Source organism: Molossus molossus, unplaced genomic scaffold (genome assembly GCF_014108415.1).
Source record: "Molossus molossus isolate mMolMol1 unplaced genomic scaffold, mMolMol1.p scaffold_m16_p_11, whole genome shotgun sequence".
In the NCBI taxonomy this organism is placed as follows: Eukaryota; Metazoa; Chordata; class Mammalia; order Chiroptera; family Molossidae; genus Molossus; species Molossus molossus.
Window position 1 is genome coordinate 5,350,105 of NW_023425346.1, and position 25,847 is coordinate 5,375,951.

The 25,847-nt window shown below is 44.1% G+C and overlaps 1 protein-coding gene across 2 annotated transcripts in view; it reads left to right on the forward strand.

Annotated features, from left to right (window-relative positions):
• Window positions 1–25,847, forward strand: part of CNTNAP5 (contactin associated protein family member 5) — an 883,849-nt gene that overhangs the window by 854,203 nt on the left and 3,799 nt on the right. For both annotated transcript variants that reach the window (XM_036254192.1, XM_036254193.1), the window contains exon 22: window positions 24,484–24,702. In XM_036254192.1, the coding sequence (XP_036110085.1) occupies window positions 24,484–24,702 (219 nt within the window). The remainder of the gene's footprint in view (window positions 1–24,483; window positions 24,703–25,847) is intronic.

The following is a 25,847-nucleotide window of genomic DNA, read 5'->3' on the forward strand; positions in this document are numbered from 1 at the left end:
TACTTTATCTGTAAGATGATGGAAATCAGCGGGTGGTTTTAAACAGGAAGAAGATAGAATTCTTAAATATACCACCTTTGTCTTCTTGACCTAGAGAGCTGCTTACCAAGGTGTGTTGGTATCTGTCTGATCCCAGTGGGCAGTACTGGGTAGTCATACCCAGAAGAGCTCCTGGGTGAACACCTGGTGCTTAGTGATCACATTAAAATGCAAACACTCTTCTCACCTGTTCCTGCTGATGCCAGTGATTCTCAAGATACACATGGCGCAAGGCTTTGCTATCATCACTGTTTCTCATAAGGTTTTTCCTGTTGCTCGGTATACGTTTTTTGCCTTTATTAATTTGAGAGATTTAAACTAAGAGTATTATCTCCACTGTTATTTCTTCTATTTCTAGGGTGATGGGAATACATATTTTAAAGAAAGTCATTGTTATTTTATTAAATCTGTTTTTATTGATTTGTGTGTGTGTGTGTGTGAGAGAGAGAGAGAGAGAGAGAGAGAGAGAGAGAGAGAGAGAAATAGAAAGAAACATGGATGTGAGAGAAAGACATCAATCAGCTGCCTCCTGCGTGCCCCCTACTGGGGATGGAGGGCATATTACTTGACTGGAAATCAAACCGGGACCTCTCAGTCAATGGGAGGATGCTCAAGCCACTGAGCCACACTGGCTGGGCAGTGTGATTTTTAATTGAATGAATATGTTTCAGTCAACTACCATCTATTGTCCCCAGCTATTTCCCCAGATTTATCTTATGGAATCTGATTCCACAGGGGCAGGAATTTGGGAGCATTGGAAATAATATACATAGAGTTCAGGGCAAAACTTATGAGATTTGTTATTTTTGTCCTCGCTTGAAAGATAGGAAAATTAACTTTGAGTCTCTTCCTGAGGTTGCTCAACTGATGAGGTTAGCACTCCATCCTCTGCCCTTGTCCTTCCCTCTCCAGTGCCAGCTCACGTGCAGCTGGCCGCTCCTGAAATCATCTTACTGAATGCTTTCTTTGGCCAATGACGCTTGCTCTGCCTGTCTGCATGGAGCGAGAAGTGTGAGGGATTTATCTGCTGGGAACAGCCCTCGGTCAGTGACCATCTGAGCACAGTACCCCAGCTCCTTGCAATCACAAGGGATAAGTCTGATAAAGTTTTTTAAGTAAGCTTCGTTTCTTTTGTTTTCAGCAGTGGGTGGTTTGATAATGCACCTCACTAGTTTTTTTTTTTTTCTCCACCACACCAATGTTTTCTTCCCAAATATACTACCTGCACTCCAAGGTCTGCCTTAGTGCCAGCTTCTGATCAACAGTCAAATGATAACGTTCATCTGCTTGTTCATGACCTGGCTGACCTACTATGCAGATTTTTCTGACTCCAGAGGTCACATTTATTTCACTGTGTAGTACAGCCTTTAATAAGAGGCATATGAAGCATAAGCCCTATTTGACAAGCTGGACATCTTAGAGAGACAAAGAAATTGGCAGGTGAAGAGTGAAGCAGGAATAAAACGGCTGAATCAAAGTGAAAGCATGAACCCTAAGGGGAGGAGTCAGGTCGGGGGTGGCGCGTGCGTGTTGAAGGCCATGAATGGGGAGCCTCCTCCTACACACAACACAACATATAAGCTAAACATTGCTGAGTACTCATTTGAGCCAGAACATAAGTAAGGAACTTCACCTTCAATATTACATTCAATCCTCAAGCAACATAGGAGGCTAAATATTAAGCACCTATTGCTGTGTCTCCAACTACCCTATCGCTTAATATTTTAACTCAACATCTATTTTAAAATATCTCAGGATTTGTAGATGAGGAATGTGGGCAGAGATGGCTGGGTCGGGTCCCTTGTGGATTTGACAAGAGTCTCTTGCTATTACCCAGCTAGTAGCCAGGCCAGTCTGGAGCATCTAAGACAGATGTAGTCACATGTGTGGAGCTTGGGAAGGGACATCCATAGGCTGAGCTCCGCTTGGCCCCCTCCCTCCATTCCATCTCAAGGTTGCTCCATATGGCCTCTCTGTCAGGAAAGCAGGGCATTTTACATGGTAGATTGGGCCCCAAACCCCCAAAGCAGAAGGTGCCAGCACCCCTTTTTTTGTTTTGTATCTTTCTTGGTGCCCTGACTGGAAATCAAACTGGCGACCTTTTGGTGCATGAGATGACGCCCAACCAACTGAGCTACACTGGCCAGGGCGGTGCAGCCCCTTTCAAGGCTATTCCAGAACTGGCTGAGTATAGTTTGCAATGCAGTTCATTCATCAAAGCAGATACAAGTTAACTCATATTTTGAGGGAGGAGAAATAGACCTCTCAATGGAAGTATCAAAGATCCCTGCCCTCCTTAAACTACTACTGTAACTTAATATCACTCATTCCTATTATATAAATGAGGGAACAGCCCAAAATATATAATGTAAGTTTCCTAAGGTTACAATGTTAATAAGTAGAAGTGTCTAAAGTTGAACCAGGGAGTTTGAGTCATTGGTCATGATACCTGCAGCTAGAGGGAAAGTTACATAATAGCATAATTGAAAAAGTACAGAGAAAAAAAGAATATTTGCAAAAAAGGAGTTAAGCTAGGGACTGCTAACAGCCTTTTAATATTCAATATCCATTCTCCTTGTCTTACCTGAACCCAGTGATGGTTTTTTTGGTTTGGTTTTGAGGGAGCAAAGTTCTCAGTTAAAAACAGTATATTTTCAGCCTTCTTCTTGAGTTAATAATGGTCATAGGACATTCTCCTGGACAATAGGCTTCAAGAAGCCATTAGGGATTGCAAAGGCCTAAATTAGGAAGTATGTACCCTTTTGCCCTTCTTACTTTCTTCTGCCTGCCACAGAGTGGTGGTTGACGGAACTCCTAAAGTCATCTTATAAGGAAAAATATAAAACTATGGTCTGTGGAGAGAAAAGTATTCATTTGGAAAAAAAAAAAAATTCCTGGGTCCCTAATGATATCTATAGCCAAAACCCCAACTCTAGAATGGTTAGCATCAGACTCCTTATTAACTGGAAATAAACTATGATTTTATTTAGGCTACTGTTCTCTCTCTTTCTCTCTGATACATGCAGTCAAATGCAAATGATAGCTAACAGGTATAATTTGTGGTTTTCTATTTTCTGAATCAGAAGAAGAAAGAGTGAAATAAATTCTGCTATTTCAGCCAAATCCTAAAGCTCTGATAAGGAACAATACTATAGTCCAGCCGGTGTGGCTGAGTGGTTGAGCGTCGACCCATGCACCAGGAGGTCGCCAGTTTGATTCCCAGTCAGGACACATGCCCAGGTTGTGGGCCAAATCCCCAGTGGGGGCATGCAGGAGGCGGCCAATCAATGCTTTTTCTTATTGATGTTTTTATCTCTCTCTCCCTCTCCCTTGCTCTCTCTCTTAAATCAATAAAAAAAAAAAAAAAGAACAATCATGTACTGTGAGACCTTGGTCTATAAATGACCAAGAACTGATGACTGGCACAGGGATCATGGTCACGCCCCTGGACCCCATTCAGCTGACGCCAGTCAACTTCTTTCATCAGGAAGGGGGACACAGGCCCTCTGACATGAGCAGTCTTAGCGGAAGCCAGGCGATGTGTTCATGGGGAAAATATTGACCAAGTTTGGAGAAAGGTGTGTAGAATGGAATTTAAAAGTTCAACCACTGAATACATGCATTCAACAATAGAATGTGTTGCTGCACCTGCCACACCTGGACGGTTCTGAAGTCAGGCTCCGTCATGTACTGTGAGACCTTGGATGCGTTACCAGTGTTTCTAAACCTTCATCCCTTTCATCTCAGGCGCGGAGATAAACCTCCTTCCTGTTCTACCAGGATGTTGTGATGGGGTCCTCACAGCCCGACTGCCCATTCCCCTCAGCAGCACGAAGCCCGTACATGACTGGCACCCCAGTGGTCACCAGGACAGCCAGCGCAGTGTCCTGTGCTCCAGGGTTGGGCTTACACAGGACAGTTCACACCTCAGCTCTGTCACTTGTTGGCTGGTACTTTGGGCACATTTTTTACCTCCTTTGTATCCATTTCCTTACCTTTAAATGGGCATTATAAGATAGAAGGCGCTGGTGTCAGGACCCACTGGAAGGGGCACAGCGTGTGCCAGAGGCGTCCCTGCGGATTTGTGTAGCTATGCTGGTCTGCACAGCTCTGTGGAACAGCAGAACTCAGCGCAGAGGCTGAAACTGGGAAAAGCTCATACTCTGTCAGGAAAAAAGACTATGCAGAGTCCTACAAGCTTTAAAAGAAGTTTGTTCAACAGTTAAGAACTCTCATAGGAAAATTAAAAAAAAATAATAATAAAACTAATATTTAGTAATATTGGAAACCTTGAGAATTAGCGTTTCAGTTTCCGAAAGCACATGAAGAGTGGTGTTAGCGGTGCCCGCCTTCCAGCTGCAGCAGCACACGGGGAGCTTCCCCCGCTGCTGGGCAGCTGGGGGCCCTTTCTGAACCAGTGGCCTCCAGCTTCGTAGCCTGTGTCTGCAACTCCCTGAAATGCCTTGGAGAGCTCCTTCGATGGGAACTTACTTTTCAATATTGTAGGTTTTTATTTTCTGGGACACCCTGTCCTTTTGGCCATGAGCTACTTATGTCATCATTATTAGGTCACATCATCTTCTCCTCCTGCCACTGCAGACCTGGTGTGTCTCCAGTATGCACCCGGCCCTGCTCCCCCCCAACACACACCCGGCCCTGCTCCCCCCCAGCACACACCCGGCCCTGCTCCCCCCCAGCACACACCCGGCCCTGCTCCTCCCCCAACACACACCCGGCCCTGCTCCTCCCCCAACACACACCCGGCCCTGCTCCTCCCCAGCACACACCCGGCCCTGCTCCCCCCCAGCACACACCCGGCCCTGCTCCCCCCCAGCACACACCCGGCCCTGCTCCCCCCCAGCACACACCCGGCCCTGCTCCCCCCCAGCACACACCCGGCCCTGCTCCCCCCCAGCACACACCCGGCCCTGCTCCTCCCCAGCACACACCCGGCCCTGCTCCCCCCCAGCACACACCCGGCCCTGCTCCTCCCCAGCACACACCCGGCCCTGCTCCTCCCCAGCACACACCCGGCCCTGCTCCTCCCCCAACACACACCCGGCCCTGCTCCTCCCCAGTGCGCTGGGCCTTCTCAGGCTCTGTCATTGCTGCAGTCCATCTGCTCACATTGCAGTTTTTTGGTTTTTTTTATCCTCACCCGAGGACATTTTTTCATTTTTTGTACAGATAGAGTGGGAGGGAGAGAGAGGAAGCGATAGAGAGAGAGAAACATCAATGTGAAAGGGACACATCGAGTGGCTGCCACCGCACGACCCAACCAGGGCCGGGGACAAACTGCAACTGAAGCACATGCCCTTAGCGGGAACCGAACCCGGGTCTCTCCGGACCGCAGGCCGACACTCTAACCGCTGAGCCAAACCAGCCAGAGCTCACATTGCAGTTTGATTATCACTTAGTTTCCCTGCTGCAACGCTTTCCTTGCTGACAGTTACTGGTTCAGGTTGCCTAGTTTTGTAAACTGTCACATGGGTTTGTTATCGAGGGATGGGGAATCCACACAGCTCTGTTCTTTGCTGTCTGTGTGTGAAACGGGTTAAGGATAACACCGTGACCAGTCACCAGCAGCAGAGGAAAGAAATGATGAGACCGGTCTCTCGTCATAATGCACATCTGTCATTTCCACACTAATTTGTAGACTGAAGGGCTAGCAGCAGAGTTTGCACTTGGTGGAATTGCTTTGACCAGGATCCCTGAAACCTGAACCATGTCTTTGAGGGACGGGTGTTATCTAAATGGTGGTAACTGGAATTCGTGAGTACAGGGACCGTAAAAAAAGTAGAGATGTTGCAACTGCCAACCTTACTGAATAAAAATATTTAAACAAGAAAACTGTTATTGTCTTATAACCATGGAGATATTGCCACCTGGGGAAGTTTAACTGTGGAAACACAGCCCATCCTTAGCCCTCAAAAAGAGGTGCTACGCGTGCTGCTTTCCCTCGTGGTCATGACAAACTGCGACAACTCGGTGACTCACCGTGCAGGTGAGCTGGGCCTCACCAGGTCCCTGGACGCCGTCCAGGGCTTGGTGGCACACGTAGAGCATGGGCTGCAGCAGTAGGGTTTCCAGCAAATCCAGGGGAGGGCTGTGGGCCGGAACACACAGCAGGAGAAGAAGGGAAACCAGAGTCTCCCCTGAGCCTGCAGAAGGCCCCAGCTCTGCTGATGCCCTCACGCCAGCCTCAGGATCACGTTCTGTCCCTGACCTCCGGGACAGAAGGAGCACTGATGTTGTTTCAGGACCAACTGACACTTTAAGGACGTGCACTCTGCTTGGGGAGCGTGGGGAGCTGGGCTGCTGGGAGTCTTGCAGGGACTCCACAGGAAGAGCCTGTGCTCAGAGCCATGCTCCATGCTGGCTCTCACTTCCCTTCTCTCTTTTCTATTTTGTATTATTTTCTTTGTATTGATTTTTAGAGAGAGAGGAAGGGAGAGAGAGAGAGAAACATCGATGAGAGAGAACATCGATTGGCCGCCTCCTGCATGCCCCCCACTGGGGATCGGGCCCACAACTGGGCATGTGTCCTGACTGGGAATCAAACCAGCGACCTCTTAGTGCAGGGTCGACGCTCAACCAGTGAGCCGCACTGGCCGGGTGCTTCCCCTCCCCCTCATGTCCACTTCCCTTGGCTAGCCTCCTCTCCATCTCGGCTCCCCGGCAGAGAGGCCACGTGGACGGCCATATTGGCATGCAAATGGTTGCAACCCTTTCTTTTAATTTTTAAAATATCTTTCTATTGATTTTTTAGAGAGAGGAATGAAGGAAGAGATAGAAACATCCAGGAGAGAGAAACATCAGTCTAGACCAGTGGTTCTCAGCCTATGGCTCACAACCCCCTTGGGTGTCGAACGACCCTTCCACAGAGTTGTCTAAACGTATTTCTGATGGTCTTAGGAACCGAGGCACCGCTCCTCTATCCATCTTCAGGAGGGTCCACTCACATGCAGATACGCCACAGACAGATACGCCCACATATGACACGAGGAATGTATCAAAGGGTCGTGCACTAGGAAGGTTGAGAACCACTGATCTAGACCTACAAAGACAAGGATGCCCTCCCTCCACCCTCAGCCCTGAAAGCAGGGCAGGTGCGGTCAGTTTCCCAGGAAGGTCAGCTGCCGGATGCTGCGGCTGCTGGGATGCAGCCTCTCCTAGACATGGGCAACTGGCTCACAGGCTTCTGGGCCCCAGCCTCTGTACCTAGTGCGCTTCACACCCAGGCCGTGTCCCCTGCCTTCTCAAAGGTGTTCCTGCAGCCTCGCCAGACCCCATCTTACTTATATTTACTAGTTGACTGTCTAAAATCACCCGATGAGCCATTTGTAAAGCCAGACAAGCTGTGCTGGGCCTTGGTTGTCAAACTCTGGTCTGTGGGTTGAAGGAAATTATACATAAGAAGAAAAACAGTGGAAGAACTAGAAATTCCAGTTACAGTGTTGTGAATCCCTATGCATATTTGTTCTTCATCTGAAGAGTATAATGCCAAACCCCTCCACCTTTCCAAGTGTAAAGCTACTCCATACCATTTGCATGGTGCTTTAGGACATGATTTGATAGATGCTCAGTGATTAGTGTCTCATCATGTTGTTATAGAGCAGGACTTCAGCAGCATCCTGAGTGACAAAGAATAGTGACCGGTGGGATGAGGCAGGTGGATACAGGTGAGCATCAGAACACACACACACACGCACACACACATACATGCACACACACGCACATGCACACACGCGTGCACACACACACACAATGAAGTGGCACTAAATGTGATTATGACCAATGGGAGACATTCGCCCGTGGCTGGCATTCATTCAGTCCTAAAGAATAACTCAACTTTTTTCTTATTTAGACGGCCATATTTAGATCATCCAACCTAGACATTAAGCTCTTTATGAAGGTCAATATATGGCATCAAAAAGAATTGCCTTTTTTTTATCCTCATGTGAGAACACTTTTTTTCCTTTATCTTCAGATTAAGTGGGAAGGGGAGAGAGAAACATCAACATGGGAAAGACACATCAACTGGCTGCCTCCTCCATGACCCTGACCAGGGCTGGGGACGAGACTGTAACCCAGGTATGTGCCCTTGATCAGAATCAAACCTGTGTCTTTTTGGTCTTCGGGCTGACGCTCTACCACTGAGCCAAACCTTCCAGAGCAAAAATAATTTCCTTTTAAACTGAATGAACACACACACACACACACACACACACACACACGCTGATTGTGTCCATGCATTCATACTCCTTTATGAAGCCATGTGCTCCTGGAGGGGTCTTCTCCATCCACAGAGTCTAAAGATCGCTCCTCATTCATCTGAGCTTATGGTCTCAAAATTCTGTCCAACAGTCTTTGGAAGGGGATCCTAGCACCCTTTCAGGGACACTGCAAGGTCAAAACTATCTTCATTTCCATAACAGACATTATTTATCTTTCTCACATTTCCTCTGTTACGTAAAATGGAGCTGTTCAGAGTTTACATTCTGTGTGATGCTATCAGCACTTGGACAGCTAAATAGAACAATTTCAATTTCAAATACAGTATACATTGATAGATACATAATAGGTATCGATATCTGAAATCTCTTCAGGTTCTTTAAGTGTGAAAATAGGTCTTGAGAACGTTGCTGGTGATGAAGCATGAGCTTGTGACACTCTGGCCCATTGGAGGATGTTGGAAGTGGGGCTGCATGTCTGTGATTCTGAGAAAGGATTCTTCTCTCTTCAAAAGAAACATAGGCCGAGGCTGTGTATTTTCCCCTCCGGACATTGTCGCATCTGGATGTGACTCCTGGAACTCCACCAGCACCTACCCCAACCCGAGGACGAGACAACCACAGAGAGGAGCCCTGAAACTCCCTAAAATCTAGTTTTGAGATCAGCCATCCCTGTATAATTTAAATCCTGGCAAATCAAATCACATGTTACTTACAGTAGGAAGCCTCCTAACGAAATCCACTTTATGCCTACCTCCCTGAACAAAACCGAAATAACAAGTCACTGAGGGTGCTCAGATGGCTGCTACTTTTTCAGTGCTTTGCATTCCATGGCTAGCAATTCCATGTCAAAGCGCAATGTACTTCTACAGGCTATTTTCAGACTCTGTTGACCAATTCCCTGTTGGGACCTGCAGGACACTGGTTCTGCTCATTTCTTTTAACAGTAAAACACATTGGTATCAATCAATACACATGAGTTGTCTGAGTCTGACCACACATCAAATAAATAACCAATACCCTAGAAGAAGTTATTATTCTTTTTTAACTTTTAAGAATCGAGTTTATACATCAGCTTGCAAATCCTAGCTTTAAATTCAGGAAAGTGGTTTTTCAATGAAAAATAAGCAGAACTGGCACTAGGAGTATGGTATCGAGAATTTTATAAAAAAATTTTTATAATTAATTTATTTTTGTTACAGGTGTTTCTCCTTTTTCCCCAACTGATTCCCCCCCTCCCACTCCCTTCCTGCCCTGCCCCCAGCTTTGTTTTCCATGTCCATTGATCATGCATACATGCATAAAGTTCTGTGGTTTATCTCTCCCCCACCAGCCCCTCTTTTGGGGTTGTCAGTCTGTACCCCACTTCCACATCTCTGGGACTACCCCATTCCTCAGACTGTTATGTTCATTATATTCCACAAATAAGTGAGATCATATGATACTTGTTTTTCCTTGTTTGGCTTGTTTCACTTGGATAATACTTTCCTGACCCCTCCATGGCATCTCAAAGGATAAGAGATTTTTCTTTCTTATAGCTGCATAATACTCCATTGTGTATATGTACCACATATTTGTTATCCATTTGTCTACTGATGGACATTTAGGCTGTTTCAAGATCTTAGCTATTGTAAATAGTGCTGCTACGAACATATGGGTACATATAGTCTTTCTGATTGATGTTTCAGGCTTCTTAGGGTATATTCCTAGAAGTAGGATCACTGGGTCAAATGTCAGTTCAATTTTTAATTTTTTGAGGTAACACCATATTGTTTTCCATAGTGGCTGTACCAGTGTACATTCCTACCAGCAGTATATTAGAGTCCCCTTTTGTCCACACCCTCGCCAACACTTGTTTGATGATTTGTTGATGGCGGCCATTCTGATAGGTATGAGGTGATACCTTATTGTTTTAAATTGCATCTCTCTGGTGATTAGTGATGTTGAGCATTTCTTCATATGTCTCTTAGCCATTTGTAGCTCCTATTTGGAGAGGTGTCTATTTAGTTTCTCAGCCCTTTTTTAATTGGGTTCTTTGTCTTCCTTTTATTGAGTTGTATGAGCACTCTACATATTTTGGAAATTAACCCCTTTATCTGATGTATTGTTGGCAATTATGCTCTACCATACAGTAGGTTTCCTTTCATTTTGATTATTGTTTTTTTTTGCTGTGTAGAAGCTTTTGAGTTTGATGTAGTCCCATGTGTTCATTTTCTCCTTTGTTTCTGTTGCCTTAGGTGTGATGTATCAGTGAAAATTCTGCTGCATATGATGTCCAAAATTTTGTGCCTACAGTTTCTTCTAAGATTTTTATGGATTCATGAGACACATTTAAGTCTTTTATCCATTTTGAGTTTATTCTTCTGCATGGTGTAAGTTGATGCTCTAGTTTCATTTTTTTTTTTTTTTTGCAGGTAGCTGTCCAATTTTCCCAACACCATTTATTAAAGAGGCTGTCTTTACTCCACTGTATGCTCTTGCCACCTTTGTCAAATATTAATTGAGCATACATATTGCCTTGGGTCAATTTCTGAGTTTTCTATTCTGCTCCATTGATCTATCTGCCTGCTCTTGTGCCAGTACCAGGCTGTTTTGATTACTGTGGTTTTGTAGTATAACCTGAAATCTGGTAATGGGATCCCTCCAACTTTGTTCTTTGTTTTAAGATTGCTGTGACTATTGGAGGTCTTTTTTGGTTCCATAGGAACTTTTGAAGTATTTGTTCTAATTCTGTGTCATTGATATTTTGATGGGGATTGCATTGATGCTTTGGGTAGTAAGGACATTTTAATGATGTTAATTCTTCCAATCCATGAACAAGGTATGTGCTTCCACTTTTTTATATATTTCTCTGTTTCTTTTTTCAATGACCTGTAGTTTTCTGCGAATAGGTTCTTTATTTCTTTGGTTAAGTTTATTCCTAGGTATCTTAATTTTTTTGCCATAAATGTAAATGGGATTTTTCTCTTTTTTTAGTTTCTCTTTCTGTGAGTTCATCATTGGTGTATAAGAATGCCATTGATTTCTTGATGTCAATTTTGTATCCTGCTACTTTGCCAAATTCATTTGTTAAGTCTAGTAAATTTTTTATCAAGTCTTTGAGGATTTCTACATATAGTATCATGTCATCTGAGAATAATGACAGTTTCACTTCCTCCTTTCCAATTTGGATCCCTTTAATATTTTTTTCTTCCTGTCTGATTGCTGTGGCTAAGACTTCTAGTACTATGTTAAATAGGAGTGGTAAAAGTGGGCATCCTTGTCTTGTTCCTGTTCTTAAGGGAAATGCTCTTAGATTTTCTCATTGAGTATGATGTTGGCTTTAGGTCTTTCATATATGGCCTTTATTATGTCAAGATATGATACCTCTTTTCCCAGATTGCTGAGCATTTTTCTTAGAAATGGGTGCTGGTTTTTGTCGAATGCTTTTTCAGCATCTATTGATATAATCATATGATTTTTATCTTTCATTTTGTTTATGTGGCATATCACATTTATTGATTTGCAAATATTGTACCAGCCTTGCATCACTGGGATGAATCCCACTTGGTCATGGTGAATAATTTTTTTGATGTATTGCTGGGTTTGATTTGCTAGTATTTTGTTTAGAATTTTGGCATCTATATTCACCAGGGATATTGGTCTGTAGTTTTCTTTCTTGTAGTGTCTTTTTCTGGTTTTGAAATTAGAGTTATGCGGGCCTCATAAAATGAGTTTGGAAGTCTTCCTTCTTCTTAAATTTTTTGAAATAGTTTGAGGAGATTGGTATTAGTTCTTCTTCAGATGTTCGGTAAAATTCCCCTGTGAAGCTGTCCAGGCCTGGGCTTTTGTTTGCTGGGAGAGACTTGATTACATCTTCAATTTTTTGTTGTTGTTGTTGTTATTGGTTTGGTCAAGTTTTCTATCTCTTCTGATTGCAGTTTTGTGTGACTATGTATTTCAAGATAGATCTCCATTTTGCTTAGATTGTCAAATTTGCTGCCATATAATTGTTCATAATATTTGTTAACAATCCTTTGTATTTCTGTGGTGTCAGTTATTATTTCTCCTTTTTTGTTTCTGATTTTGTGTATTTGGGTTCTCTCTCTTTGTTTCTTGGGGTGTTTAGCTAAGGGTCCATCACTCTTATTTATCTTTTCAAAGAACCAGTTCTTTTTTATTGTTTTTTTTTTTTTTTTTTTTTTTTTGGTCTCCATGTCATTTATTTCTGCTCTGATCTTTACTATTTCCTTCCTTCTACTTGCTCTGGGGTTTTCTTTTTGTTTCCTTTCTAGTTCTTTAAGTTGTGAGGTTAAATAGTCTATTGGAAATTATTCTTGCTTCTTGAGGTAGGCCTGTAGTGCTATGAACTTCTCTCCCAGAACTGCTTTCACTGCATCCCATGAATTTTGTGTTGTTATGTGTTTATTTTCATTGATTTCTAGGAAGAATTTAATTTCTTTATTGATCTCCATGGTAACCCATTCATTGTCAAATAGCATGCTATTTAGCCTCCATATTTTCAAATGTCTTTGCATCTTCTTGTTGCAGTAGATTTCTAGTTGCATGCCATTGTGATCTGAGAAGATGCTTGCATGATTTCAATCTTCTTGAACTTGTAGAGACTTAGTTTGTGCCCTAACATGTGGTCTATCTTTGAGAATGTCCCATGTGCACTTGAGAAGAATGTGAATTCTGCAGTTTTTGGGTGTAATTCTCTGTATATATTTATTATATCCATTTGATCTAGTGCTTCATTTAGAGTCTGTGTTTCCTTGTTAATTTTTTGTCTAGAAGATCTATCCAATGATGTCACCAAAGTATTGAAGTCCCCTGCTATGATTGTATTGATGTTGATTTCTCCTTTGAAGTCTCCCAAAAGATTTTTAATATATGTTGGTGCTCCTATATTGGGTGCATATATGTTTACCAAGGTTATATCTTTCTGTTGGTTAGAACCTTTCAATGTTATGTAGTGGCCTTCGTTGTCTCCAGTTATGTCCTTCATTTTGAAATCTACTTTATCAAATATGAGTATTGCTACCCCATCTTTTTTTAACTTTTCATTTGCTTGAAAGAATTTTTTTCATCCCTTCACTTTTATTCTATGTAAGTCTTTGGTTGTGAGGTGGGTCTCTTGTAACCAACATATATGTCAGTCATGCTTTTTTATCCAGTCAGCTACTCTGTGTCTTTGTATTGGAGCATTCAAACCATTCACATTTAAGTTGATAATTTATAAGTACTTATTTATTGCCATTTTTTTTGAGTGAGGTTATATTTTTCTTCCTATTTCTCCTGCTAATTACAGCAGTCCTTTTAACATATCTTGCAGTGCTGGTTTGGTGTTAATATATTTCCTTAGACTTTTTTGTCTGGAAAGTTCTTTATTTGACCTTCTATTTTGAATGATAGCCTTGCTGGATAGAGTAGTCTTGGATTCAGATCCTTGTGTTTCATGACCTTCATTACTTTATGCCACTCCTTTCTGACCTGTATTGTTTCTTTTGAGAAATCGGCTGACAGCCTTATGGGTTGTTTTTTCTTTGTTTGTTTGTTTTTTTGCAGGTCACCTGTTGCTAATCTCTTGTCTGCCTTTAGGATTCTCTCTTTGTCTTTAATTTTTGGCATTTTAATTACTATGGGTCTTGGTGTGGGCCTGTTTGGGTTCTTCTTACTTGGGGCTCTCTGTGCTTCTTGAACTTGAATGCCTTCTTCCTTCACCAAGTTAGGAAAGTTTTCTGTCACTATTTCTTCAAATATATTCTCTAACCCTTGCCCATTTTCTTCCTCTTTGTGGACTCCTATGATATGAATATTATTACATTTCCAGTTGTCCCACAGTTCTCTTAAGCTGTCTTCCTGTTTTTTAATTGTTTTTTTCCTTTTGGTTTTCTGATTGGTTGATTTTTTCTACCCTGTCTTTTAATTCACTGATGGGTCCTCAGCTTCCTCTACTCTGCTTGTTTGTCCTTCTAATGTGTTCCTAATTTCTGCTATGTCATTCTTCATTTCCACTTGGTTGGTTTTCAATGTTCCTATATCTTTACTCATGGTTCTGATGTCCTTACTCATGCTGTGCTTCCTCAAGATCATGGCTCTAAACTCTACCTCTGATTATTTGCTTAGCTGCATTTTATTTATTCCATCTTTGATAGAGTTCTCTTGTTCTATCATTTGGGAATTGTTTCTTTGTTTCACCATTTTGGCTCTCGGTGGGTTTTGGAGCCTGCCAAATTTTTCCTGTGGGTGTTGGTGTTCTGCTGTTTGTGGCTCCCTCTACTGTGTCTGGATGAGCCTGGGTGGGCCCACATTAAACACAGTGTCAAGTATTACTTTTCTGTATAGATGTACAAGCCAAGTAAAGGTTCAGTTATCCTCTAGCTTTTTCCTTGTGACATGTAGTCTCAGTTACTCAGTGCCTTGGAATGTAGCCCTGATGTTCTGCATAAGAGGATTTTCAGAGGGTGGGATAGATGCTGGTTTTAATGAGCCTCATTTTGCATTTCTTTGCCTCACCTGGGAAAGGCTGAATCTCTGAGGGAGGGGGTCTGCTGCTTTTTCCCACAGCTCTGGGAAGGAACATACTGGCCACCATCCTTTGTGGCCGCAACTCAGCAAAAGCTCTGAGTGCCCTCCAAATCTCGGGTGTCCCCACAGAGTTCCAACCCAGGGTGCCCTCCCTCTGCTGTAGCCCCCAGGTGAGTGGCTGTGGCTATTTTAGCACTCTGTCCTGACTCTCTGTGCTGTGTAGGGGGCTTGGTCCTCATTCACCAAGGACACTGCTCACAGCTAAGACTGCTGCTGTCCATGGGCTCCCAGCCAGCCACCTCTCGCACTTCCACAGATCCTACCAGTGTCCCTGGTTATATGGTCCTGTCCTGCTGCTTCTCGATTGCTTTTTTCCAAGGATTTGTCTTTATTTTAGTTGTAATTTCCATTTGGTCTTGGGAGATCATCTGTGTAGCTTCTATTCACTCTGCCTCCATTTTCATATCCTCTAAGGCAACTGGGTCGCACAGGCCTCTCTAGTGCCCCCACACTCGGCAGGTCCAGCAGGTAAAGAGATGGCCCAGTCTCTATGGTGACCAGGCTCTATGCCTATGTTATGGGCTGTTGGGTCACACAGGCCTCTCTGGTGCTTCAGCACCCCACAGGCCCCGTTGGGTAACTAGATAGTGCAGTCCCTGCTGGGTCACACAATCCTCTATGGTGCTTCAGCACCCTGCAGGTCAAGCAGGTAATTGGATAGCACAGTCCCTGCTGGGTCACACAGTCCTCTCCAGTGCCCTTACATCCTGCAGTTCCTGTGGACTGGAAGCTGGATTTCACAGGCATCTGTGGAGCCCCAGGTCTCTCTACTGGTGGTTGGGGAGTGCTGCTGCCCCGTGGGGCTCAACTCCTGCTCAGCATTTGGTGTAATTTTGGGGGATGGTCTGATCTGTGCTTCTGTTGCCTGGGGACAGATGTCTGCTCCCCAGCTTGTTGCTGGGGATATATCTCGACTCTGATTGGGCTGCTACTATGGGGGATGGTGCTGGGCTCCGGGCTGCCTGTAGCTCCCGAGACTGGTACCTTGGGAGCTCCACTACTGTGCACTGGTCTGTGTTGACACAGGATGTCCACTGGTCCGATGGTGCCAGGTATGCTGGTGGGCTCAGGTTGCTGGGCCCTAGCTGCTCCCACTGCCTCCTCCCAGGGAAGACCCAGGATCTTCCAAAGTGGTGGGACCTCCCCGCAGCGCAGGGAGAAGCGCCCTGAAGAGCCGCTCACCGGGTTAGCCGGCTGCTCTGTCCACAGCACAGGAACCTTCTGCTTCGCATCTCTGCACTGCTGAGGTTTGGTCATCAACCTTCACATCCACTCACACTCTCTCACACACTCACTCACTCTCTCCAACACTCACCTTCCCTCCAGTCCTGCCTGCCACCATCTTCTCCCTGGTATCTAGAATTTTGAAATTTGGAAATATTGCTAAGGTTTTACTGAATGAGTAATCACTGCCTTATATCCATAAGCCCAATTAAAAAATCAAACATATAGTTCAGCCCATGAGACCATTGAAATGATGAGCTCTGAAGTGGTAGAACTTCCATTTACTCAATTGACTGTGTTGTTTTATAGGCTTCTTGTCTTATATCATTAGTGTATATCTACCTATTATCTATTGTCTATATACCCATCTACTTTTCCTTCTGGAAATATTTTTACTTAACGAAGAGGTGTGGGAAACTTACAATGTGCCAGACTTTATCCAATGAAGACTCATCCAATCACCACAAATATTTATCAACTTTTATGGCCAAGATACTGTGTTAGGAAAGAAGCAGTTAGTGGAAGCAAATAGACGCACTTTCCCCATAACACTGAAGGTGTGGACTGGTGCCTCCAAGGTGAACCCGTAATCTCAGCAGACAGGCAGACCTACAGAAGGACGTTTGCAGAAATGAGATGGAAAGGGAATCAGCTGGAGTGGGAGCTGGAGATTGGACTGGGCATCTGGGTGTGCTCCAAAGGAGAATTTCTAGGAGATCCTTGCTGAGGAGGGAGCCCCAGCCGGAGCCCCAAAGGACAGAGCCTGCCTGCTGCCCAGGGGGCACCTCCCTTCAGCCAGCATGGAGGCTCTGGCTCTTAAAGCCTGTGGGGTTACTGCCCACATCATAGACACTGACGTGTAGCAAAAAAGCGTGTATGGCCACTCAGCTTCCATCTCAATAGCACTTGGCGTTAGGCAATAAAATGCTGAGAAAAGTGAAGGTAAATATTCCAGAGCACTCTGGGCAGAGGCGTACAAAGTATTAACAGCACTCTCATCAGGATCTGGCCTCAAGGAGAGCCACAAAGCACGCCCGGAGTGCGAACGGAGAAGTGGAGCAGCCGGACGCGTGTACAAGCCAGGATGAAGAAGCTGGGGACACATGGAAAGAGTCCCTGACTAGGCTGCATTACTGATGATATTGAGAAACATTATTTTTTCATTCATTCATTCCTTCCTTCCTTCTACTGGTTACTAAACAGTTTCTCTGTGTGTTGGGCACGGTGTCACAGTTAATGGGATTGGAAATCTGGACAGGACAGTTTTTCTGAAAGCAACACACTTCCTGTCTAACGTGCCAGCGTTATTCTGAAATAAAATAAGTGGGATGGAAGCCAGTGAACCAAATTCCCTGTGCAGGTGGAGCATTGTCCTGCCCTCCCCCGGCCCCTCTCTTTCCAACAGCATCTTCTGCCTTATTTTGAGGCAGAGGTAGCTTGACATTTTGGTGTTTTGAAATGTGATGGGCTTTCTCGCTCTTGGCCTCACTCACACTCTGCTTTGTGTCTGGAACATTGATTTACACTTACGCATTTATTTAAGTATGTTTATTCCAAGTCATCCTTCCTACATTAATGTTTCTTCAAGTATAGTTTTTGAATCACTTATATCATAATTGTCTTAAAAATATGTTTTAAGCCCTGGCTGGTCTGGCTCAGTGGTTAGAGCGTCGGCCCGTGGACCAGAGACCTGGGTTCGGTTCCCACTAAGGGCACGTACTTCGATTGCAGTTTGTCCCCGGCCCTGTTTGGGTCGTGTGGGTGGCAACCAATCAATGTGTCCCTCTCATGTCAATGTTTCTTTCTCTCTCTCTCTCTTTCTCTCCCTCCAACTCTATCTGAAGATAAATAGAAAGATATCTTCAGGTGAGAATTAAAAAAATATAGAAAAATAAAATAATTTAAAAAATGCAAATTCTTGGGTGTCTCCACACTGGATGAGTAGAACTCCGGAAATAGGCATTTTCACACACGTCTCTGGAAATGTCCAGCGCTCCCATTTGGTCACCACTCTCCAGGGTTGTGTCAAGGGTGTTTCCACAGCCACAATGATCTCCCCCAGTCGGAAGACTTATTGCCTGAAATCATTGCTGGTTTATTACATTAATCTCCTAATAAGAGAAATAGATGCTTGCTAGTGATTGTCAGTGTACTGTCTCATACAGAGCATGGTTGTCATAGAAACCCAATAAATAAAAGTAGGTTTTAGAGAAGGAGCAGCTGGATGAAGGCAGAGAGAAGAGCATTTGCCTATTCCAGGCAGAGGGAGCAGGCGCTTTGGGGGAGCGCTGGTGGGCGGCGTGGGTGGGTGGCTGGACCGGAATGACTGGCAGTCACGCTCCAGGGCCACGTTCCTTCCGCCCTATCAGCATCAACACTACGCAATACCCTTCAGGTCCATCCGTGCTGGACCTGGAGGGCATTACGCTCAGCGAAGTAAGTCAGACAGAGAAAGACAACTACTGTGTGATTTCACTTACATGAGGAAACGAAAGAGCAAAATAAACAGATAAATAAAGCAGAAATAGACTCAGACGCAGAGAAGAGATGGGTGGTTGCCAGAGGGGAAGGGGGTCAGGGGACTGGGTGGAGAGGTGAGGGCATAATTTACAGATTGTAAATCACAAAATAGTCACAGGGATGTGAAGAGCAGCTGAGGGAATATACTCAGGAATATTGTCATAACCGTGCAAGGGGCTAAGTGGGTCCGGAAATGGCAGAGGGACACTGTAAAGTATACGATTGTCTCTCCACCATGATGTGCACCTGAAAATACAAAATACTACTCAATGTAATTTGTAATTGAATAAATATTTTTAAATGATAATACTATAAAAAAGTGTTAAGCATGACATGCCAGAAAAAGAGGAGGATACATTCAAGAGACCTGTGTACCAGGCCTGGACTGCACACGGACTGGTCAACTGCTTTCAATAAGAACTTGGTCTCATGTCTCAGTCTCCTCACTGGTAAATGGGCACAATCAGGTCACTCTTCTCATTTCACAACAAGGGCTGTTTATATAGGATATGCAGATAGGCATGCCAAGGAAAGCATAAAGGTATTAAGTAAATGCCAAATATATATATTTTATTACAGTTGACATTCCTCTTCAAGATCCAAAGTTTTATGGGAGGGGCATGGATCTCGGACTGTGGGTAACTCCTGGTGGTTAAGCCTTCAGACCACTGATCCTTATCTGGACGTCACCACAGACTCCAGAAAAAGACTCTACCTTCCATCCACCTGTCTCCTTTATTCATAGTTCATGTTGGTACAAGGCGTTCCTCTTAGAGCTCTGGTTGTATAAATCTGTATGGCATGCATTTTGAGACCTCAGTATTCAAGTATCATGAATGGCTTTTGACATATAGCAAATGTCTTTACATCCTGGAGCAATATCTTTGTTGAGCATATCACTGATATTTTCTTCAAAAATATTTGCTATTTTTTAAAATAGTTTTTTTCTTATTGATTTTAGAGAGAGGAAGGGAGAGGGAGAAAGATAGAAACAACAATAAGAGAGAAAATTGATTGGCCACCTCCTGCACGCCCCCCACTGGGAATTAAGCCCACAACCTGGGTGCGTGCACTGACCGGGAATCGAACCAGCAACCTCTATGGTGCATTGGTTGACCCTCAACCACTGAGCCACACCAGCCGGGCGTCTTCTGCTATTTTTAATATCCAGAAAAAAAAGGGGGGAAAAAAGCCCTGATTGGCTCTATCACTCTGTTTTGCCAGAAATTGTGGGCATGGGAAATGTTACACATTCTATGGTACAACGGATTCAGTGCTGTTTTTCTTAGCATCACATAATCCACTTGTTTTAATAGAGGACAGAGCTTTGTGTTGAAGAAATGAACGTTTGCAGATTAATGTAGAGAGTCAAGTTTTAGAGTGCTTGAGACATGTAGTCTATAGTAACTTAACCAACAGACTCGTTCAAAGTTGTATTACTAGGTTTTCTCATGTGTGAGTCTTTACCAAGAGGATGTTCAGTGGGAAGACTTCATAACAAGCCGCCCAGCATGGACGTCTGAGTTCTCCCTTGTAAATGCAGTATGGTGATAGGGTGCACTGAGGGCCACTGGAGGTAGCTGAAGAATTCAGAATTCCTTGGATGAGTAGTAGGCAGAGGAATAATAATATATGCATTGGTGAGCACTAAGCTAAGAATCTCACTTCTATGATTATGTGCTGCCACCACCATTCATGCGGTTGGTATGTCAATCACTAGCTGACAGTGCACACAACTGAAGCTCGGAAATGAGAACAGGTGTGTCGTGTATGCAGGGGCTGCCCCATCAGCACAGGGGAGAGACTAATGAACGTCAGAAACCGTATACCAAAGACATTTTTAAATATTTGTATTGAAGTTATTGGGGTTACATTGATTAATAAAAGTATACTGGTTTCAGGTATACAGTTCCATAATATACCCTTGGGTATATTATAGTGTGTGTCTGTCACTCAGAGTCCGTCTCCTTCCATCACCATTTACCCCCTGCACCCTTCTACCTGCTTCTTCCACCTTCTTCCCCCTGCTCGTCTCCAGACTGCTTTCTATGTCTATTTTTTAAATGTTTATATTGATTTTTTAGAGAGAGAGGATGGGAGAGAGAGATAGAAACAATGATGTGAGAAACATCGATCGGCTGCCTCCTGCACGCCCCCTACTGGGGATGGATCCCACAACCCTGGCAGGTGCTCTGAGCAGGAATCAAACGAGGGTCTCAGTCCCTGGGACAATGCTCCATCCAGGGAGCCACACTGGCTGGGCTGTTTTGTTTGTTTTTCTCAATCAAAGGTTTTTAAAGTGTGTTGAGAAAGAAATTCTGTCATTTTCAAATCAGCAGTTCTGTAGGGTTACTTTTTGATTTTGTGAGATACCTGCGGTTTCTCACAGCAGTGGAGTGGATTATGAGAAGGTTGGTAGGAACTTCTATGTGTTAGCAGAAAATCCCAAAAGAATGGGAATCAAGCAGGGCCGTCTCCAGGGCGGGTGTGGTCTACCCTCATCCCGTGACTCTGAGCAGCTGGTGACTGTCAGGTGTCTCCACAGCACGTGCCAGCCCTGCCCATGCTCTGTCCCCTCATCTGGTCCCTATGAACCTAGTGCACTAGCCTAAAAACTGGACAAAATCCATTAGGAAATGCATTGTTTCTTATATGATGCAGAGTTCACCGAATCTGGGGAAGCATTCCACCATAATTACTTGTCCTTTTCTTATTTTTTACCAGCTATGTCTTAGCTAATTTATGTAAAAATATCTGAGTCTAAGATTTTTATGAGAGGTGTTTAAGGAGGCAGCATGGCATTTCAAGTCATAGAGGCTTTGGTTTAAATCTCAACTTTGCCAAATGAACATCTTTTAACTTTTGTGGGTGTCAGTGTCTACATCTGTAAATTTGGGTGACAATAAAATATAAATGAAAAAAAGGGTAATAGAAATTATACTTTTAAAACAATTTTTTTCTTTATTGATTTTAGAGAGATAGGAAGGGAGAGGGGGAGAGAGAGAGAGAGAGAGATAGAAACTTCGATGAGAGAGAACATCGACTGACCGCCTCCTGCATGCCCCCTACTGGGGAACAGGCCCACAACCTGGGCAAGTGTCCTGACAGGGAATCGAACCAGCAACCTCTGTGGTGCGTGGGTGATGCTCAACTCCTGAGCCACACCAGCCAGGCACTTTTAAAACAATTAATGCATAGTTATATAGCAGGTTTTCAATAGATGGTGAATACCCAGTGTTTGAAGCCTTTAATTATTTTAGTAAACAACTTCTGCCTACCAAAGTTTAGTTAACAAGATTATAAGATGTAAAAATAATTTAGAACCATCCTAGCTTATTTTCCTTCTCTGTCTCTGTAAGAATCTGAGAAATCATTATATCAGGCCTCATACTAAGGATACTTTCTCCTATCAGAATTCATGTTCTCTTTATTTCTGTTCAGAAACATCTCAGAGTGCTCACCCTTATTATACATCTAGAGTAAATGCGGATCCTTAGAAAGAAGACTTTATTTAAAACAGTTCTCCCTTCAAGGAGAGCATGCCGTTTTCTTGCATCTCCCCTGATTCATTTGTGTGCCTATTCTTGTATCTGGAGCTGGAATTCTGGGAGTCACGATAGTGATGACTTTCAAAGACCTTGGCACCAGTCTGGGCATCTTTCTCCCTGAGTTCTGGGAATAAGATCTGGCATTTTCAACGCACAGCCTCAAGGTACAGCCACAATGACATGTCACCTTCCACTGCTTCCAAATTCTACAGTGCGAAAACTTCATGCCGGTTAATACTTCCCTTCGGCCCCTTCCTCTAAGGACTTCTGCTCTGTAATCCTATCCCTGGATACCTGCCAGACAGTAGCTAATGTGCAGTCTGCGCCACGCTGCTTACACGGGTCTCTGTGCCACTCCACACACGGCACCCTTCTCGGTGTGGGAAACTACTTCATCTCCTATGAGATAAAGCCTTGTTAGCCTACAATAAGCAATAAATACGAGATTCTTCCATTAGTAAGTCACAAACATGCACCACCACCGTAGGACACCTGGAAAGTCCTCAAAGATTTGCAGACAGGGAGCGGTGGGAAGAATAACGGCCCACAAAGAGATCCAAGTCCCAACCCTCAGAACCTGCGGACATGCTAGGCTCGGCGTCTAAGAGGCGTTACATTTGCAAACAAAATTACTGTTGCCAATAAGCTACCCTGAAAATGGAGCAAGCATCCCAGGCCATCTGGGTGTTCGCAGTGTAATCGCCAGGGTCCTTCCAGTGAAAGAGGCGGGCGTAGCAGTGATGGAGGGATGGCACCGGAGGTACAGGAAGGAGGCTGTAAGCAAGGAACATGGGTGACTTTTAGGAGCCAGAAAAGGCCAGGGACGGATTCTCACCCAAAACCTCGAGAAGAAATGCAGTCTTGCCAACACCTAGGTTTTAGTCCAGTGACACCCATGTCAAGATCTCCACAGAATGAAAGAGAATACATTTGTGTTGTTTAAGTGTGTGGTGATTTGCTATATGGCCATGTAAAATCAATACACATGACTTTTTTTTCTCCTTTTCCTGTAAGAAAAATGACAAGTTAGTGAGGTTTACATGGGTGTGGAGGGGAAAACTAGAAAAGACATTATTATGAAGGGATCGCAATTTCTCATTGTTTCAGTCTCATCGCACCTTCTCTAATGCTGTCAGCCAAGTGCCGCTCGGACAGCCATGGGAGTTCTCCTTGTTCATTAACTAAGCAAACGGAAACCTGCAGTGGTCGAGAGGGAAGTCCCCGCCCTCTTCCAGAAAGTAAACAGATTATCCTAACAAAATAACTCTTTGAACCATCTGGGAACGCTGAAACTATTATAACTCAAAGGGGAAAAAAAGGATTCTTGTGTATTACGGTTTTATGTAATTTCATCATAGCAATTTGTTCAAATGATTCTTTTTAAAAGGAAGAAATGGGCTGCTGAGTAATCTTTCTATAAATCTTGAAGAAAATGAGACGTGTGGTCTTGCTGTGCATCATGAGTAATTGCCCCTTCATCCTGTATAAAGACTCGGGTACTGGGGGCTGAATGCTGTCACAGGAAAGCCATGCTCACCAATGAACACCATGGGCAGAACGGAGTAGGTGAAAGTCTCAGACAGAAGTTCTGTCTACACAGGCTGCTTAGTGTGTTGAACGTAGTAAAGTTCTGACTTACAATCTCCAAGTCTGACTCTTTTCATGTATTTCTTTCTACATGTTCTGAGTTAAATGCTGTAAGGAGTTTGCAGTATGTTTGCACCAATCACCAGCATTCACTGATACATTGGGAGAGATAAGGATAGAAATACTAAGAAACATCCAGAATGTGGAAGAGATCTATTGTTTTAGTTACAGTTCCTAAAATGAGTGAATAAAATTTGCAAGTTCAAAGTACACTCTCAAAGCAGAGATGGCCCTGAGCAGTTTTTCCGTGATCTGTGGCTGATATGCCGACGCCCCCGCAGAGGAAGGGGAGTTTGGGAAGATGAGATAAAAACAGATAGGGGATGATTTCCCTTATTTAAAAAATAAGGTAATTTCTGTGGTTTTATGAATTATTTAAAAGAAGATAGGATGTTTGCTGGAAGGGTTCGGGGACTGGGTATAAAGAGATTAAGTATAAATTGGCAGTAACAAAATAATTTGGGGATGTAGAGTGGAGTATGGGAGATACTGTCAGTGACATTGTGATGGCGATAGATGGTTGCCAGCTGGGTACTGGGAATGCTGGGGAGAGCACCCTGTGCAGTATATGGTTGTTTAATCACACTGCTGTATACCTGAAGCTAACACATAATAATACTGAATATAAAATGTAATTAAAAAATAAAACTTAAAAAAAGAAGATCGTTTGAAAAAGAAAGTGCTTGTCTTTCATGTTGCAGAGAATGTCGGATTAGACTCTGAGGTCGCCAAAGCGAACAGCCTGGGTTTCGTGGGGTGCCTGTCCTCAGTCCAGTACAACCACATCACCCCACTGAAGTCAGCTCTGCGCCACGCGGCCACCGCACCGGTGACCGTCCAGGGGACCTTGACAGAGGCCAGCTGTGGCTCCGGGATGGACGCCGAAGTGGATGCGGTGACCACGGTGCATTCCTCCTCAGGTACACGCGAGGGCGCACCCCACGCGCCTCACTGCAGTAGCACTGCCTTTGGTGTCTGCAAGAAGCTTCCAGGCTGAAGGCGAACATTACTCAATGTCTTACCTTGTGCGGATACAGATGGTTAAGAATGACGGCTGATTTCGCATGGGTGATTTCCATGTATATCTAAATAGTCCTACTTTTAATATAATGAGTAGTTAGAACTGAATGCACATTTGTATATATTACTATATAGATGTGTAGAGTCACTACTGTTTAAGTGGCTACTTCTCCAAGGATTGAAGGGTTTAGGGTTCAGAAAGGAAAGCTGGTTGTTGACTAATACAAGTCATGGGACTAAAATCCCCTTTGTTGATAAGGGAAAGTCCCACAGCACTTGCATTCATGCGTCTTCTGTTTTAAACTCCCTAAAACTTCGTTTTTATCTTTTCTCACTCGGGATCATCCTGGGTGTCTCGAAGTGTCCCTGGGATTTGTTTTAGTCAGGTGTGGTAATCACCACCAATACGTTATTAATTTTGAGCACAGAAAAGAAATTGAGTGTCGATGCCAGCTGGTCTCTGGTCTCTGTGCTTTCCTGCGGCAGTGAGGGGAACAGGAAGACCGCAGGGCACAGCTGGCTGGCCTGGGTTTACTCCGTCCACCACCAGTGACCGCTAGAACGCTGGACACGTCATGTGTTGGCTTCAGTGTCGTGTCCTCATCTGTGAAGCAGAAAGCGTCCTGTTGTGCCGCAGTCTTTTCCTAAAGGTTAAATTATACAACGAGCATAGTGAGAGGCACCAGCGCTCCTGAAGAACTCGTGCGCACTACGCACAGAGGCCTGGGTATCGTCACTGCCTGTTAATGCATCTGTAGCTTATTTACCAGTATTTCTAGGTCAGTGTCACCAGACCAAGTGGCAGTGCAATGACTGAAATGCATATCTATGCGCTTTTAAACACGGTGCACTTTTCCTTATACCATGTCTACTAATGTAAATAAAATAAAACCTCTCTCCTTAGTGAGGGTTTGGAGGGGTGGTCATTCTTCAGCACCTCTGTCCTTCCTTGTCGATGGACTCAGCGTCCCCCTGTAGCAGGAACAGAGGGGCAGGTGTGCTTCAGGTGAGAAGCTATTGTATGTAGGGATGGGACTGTCCCCAC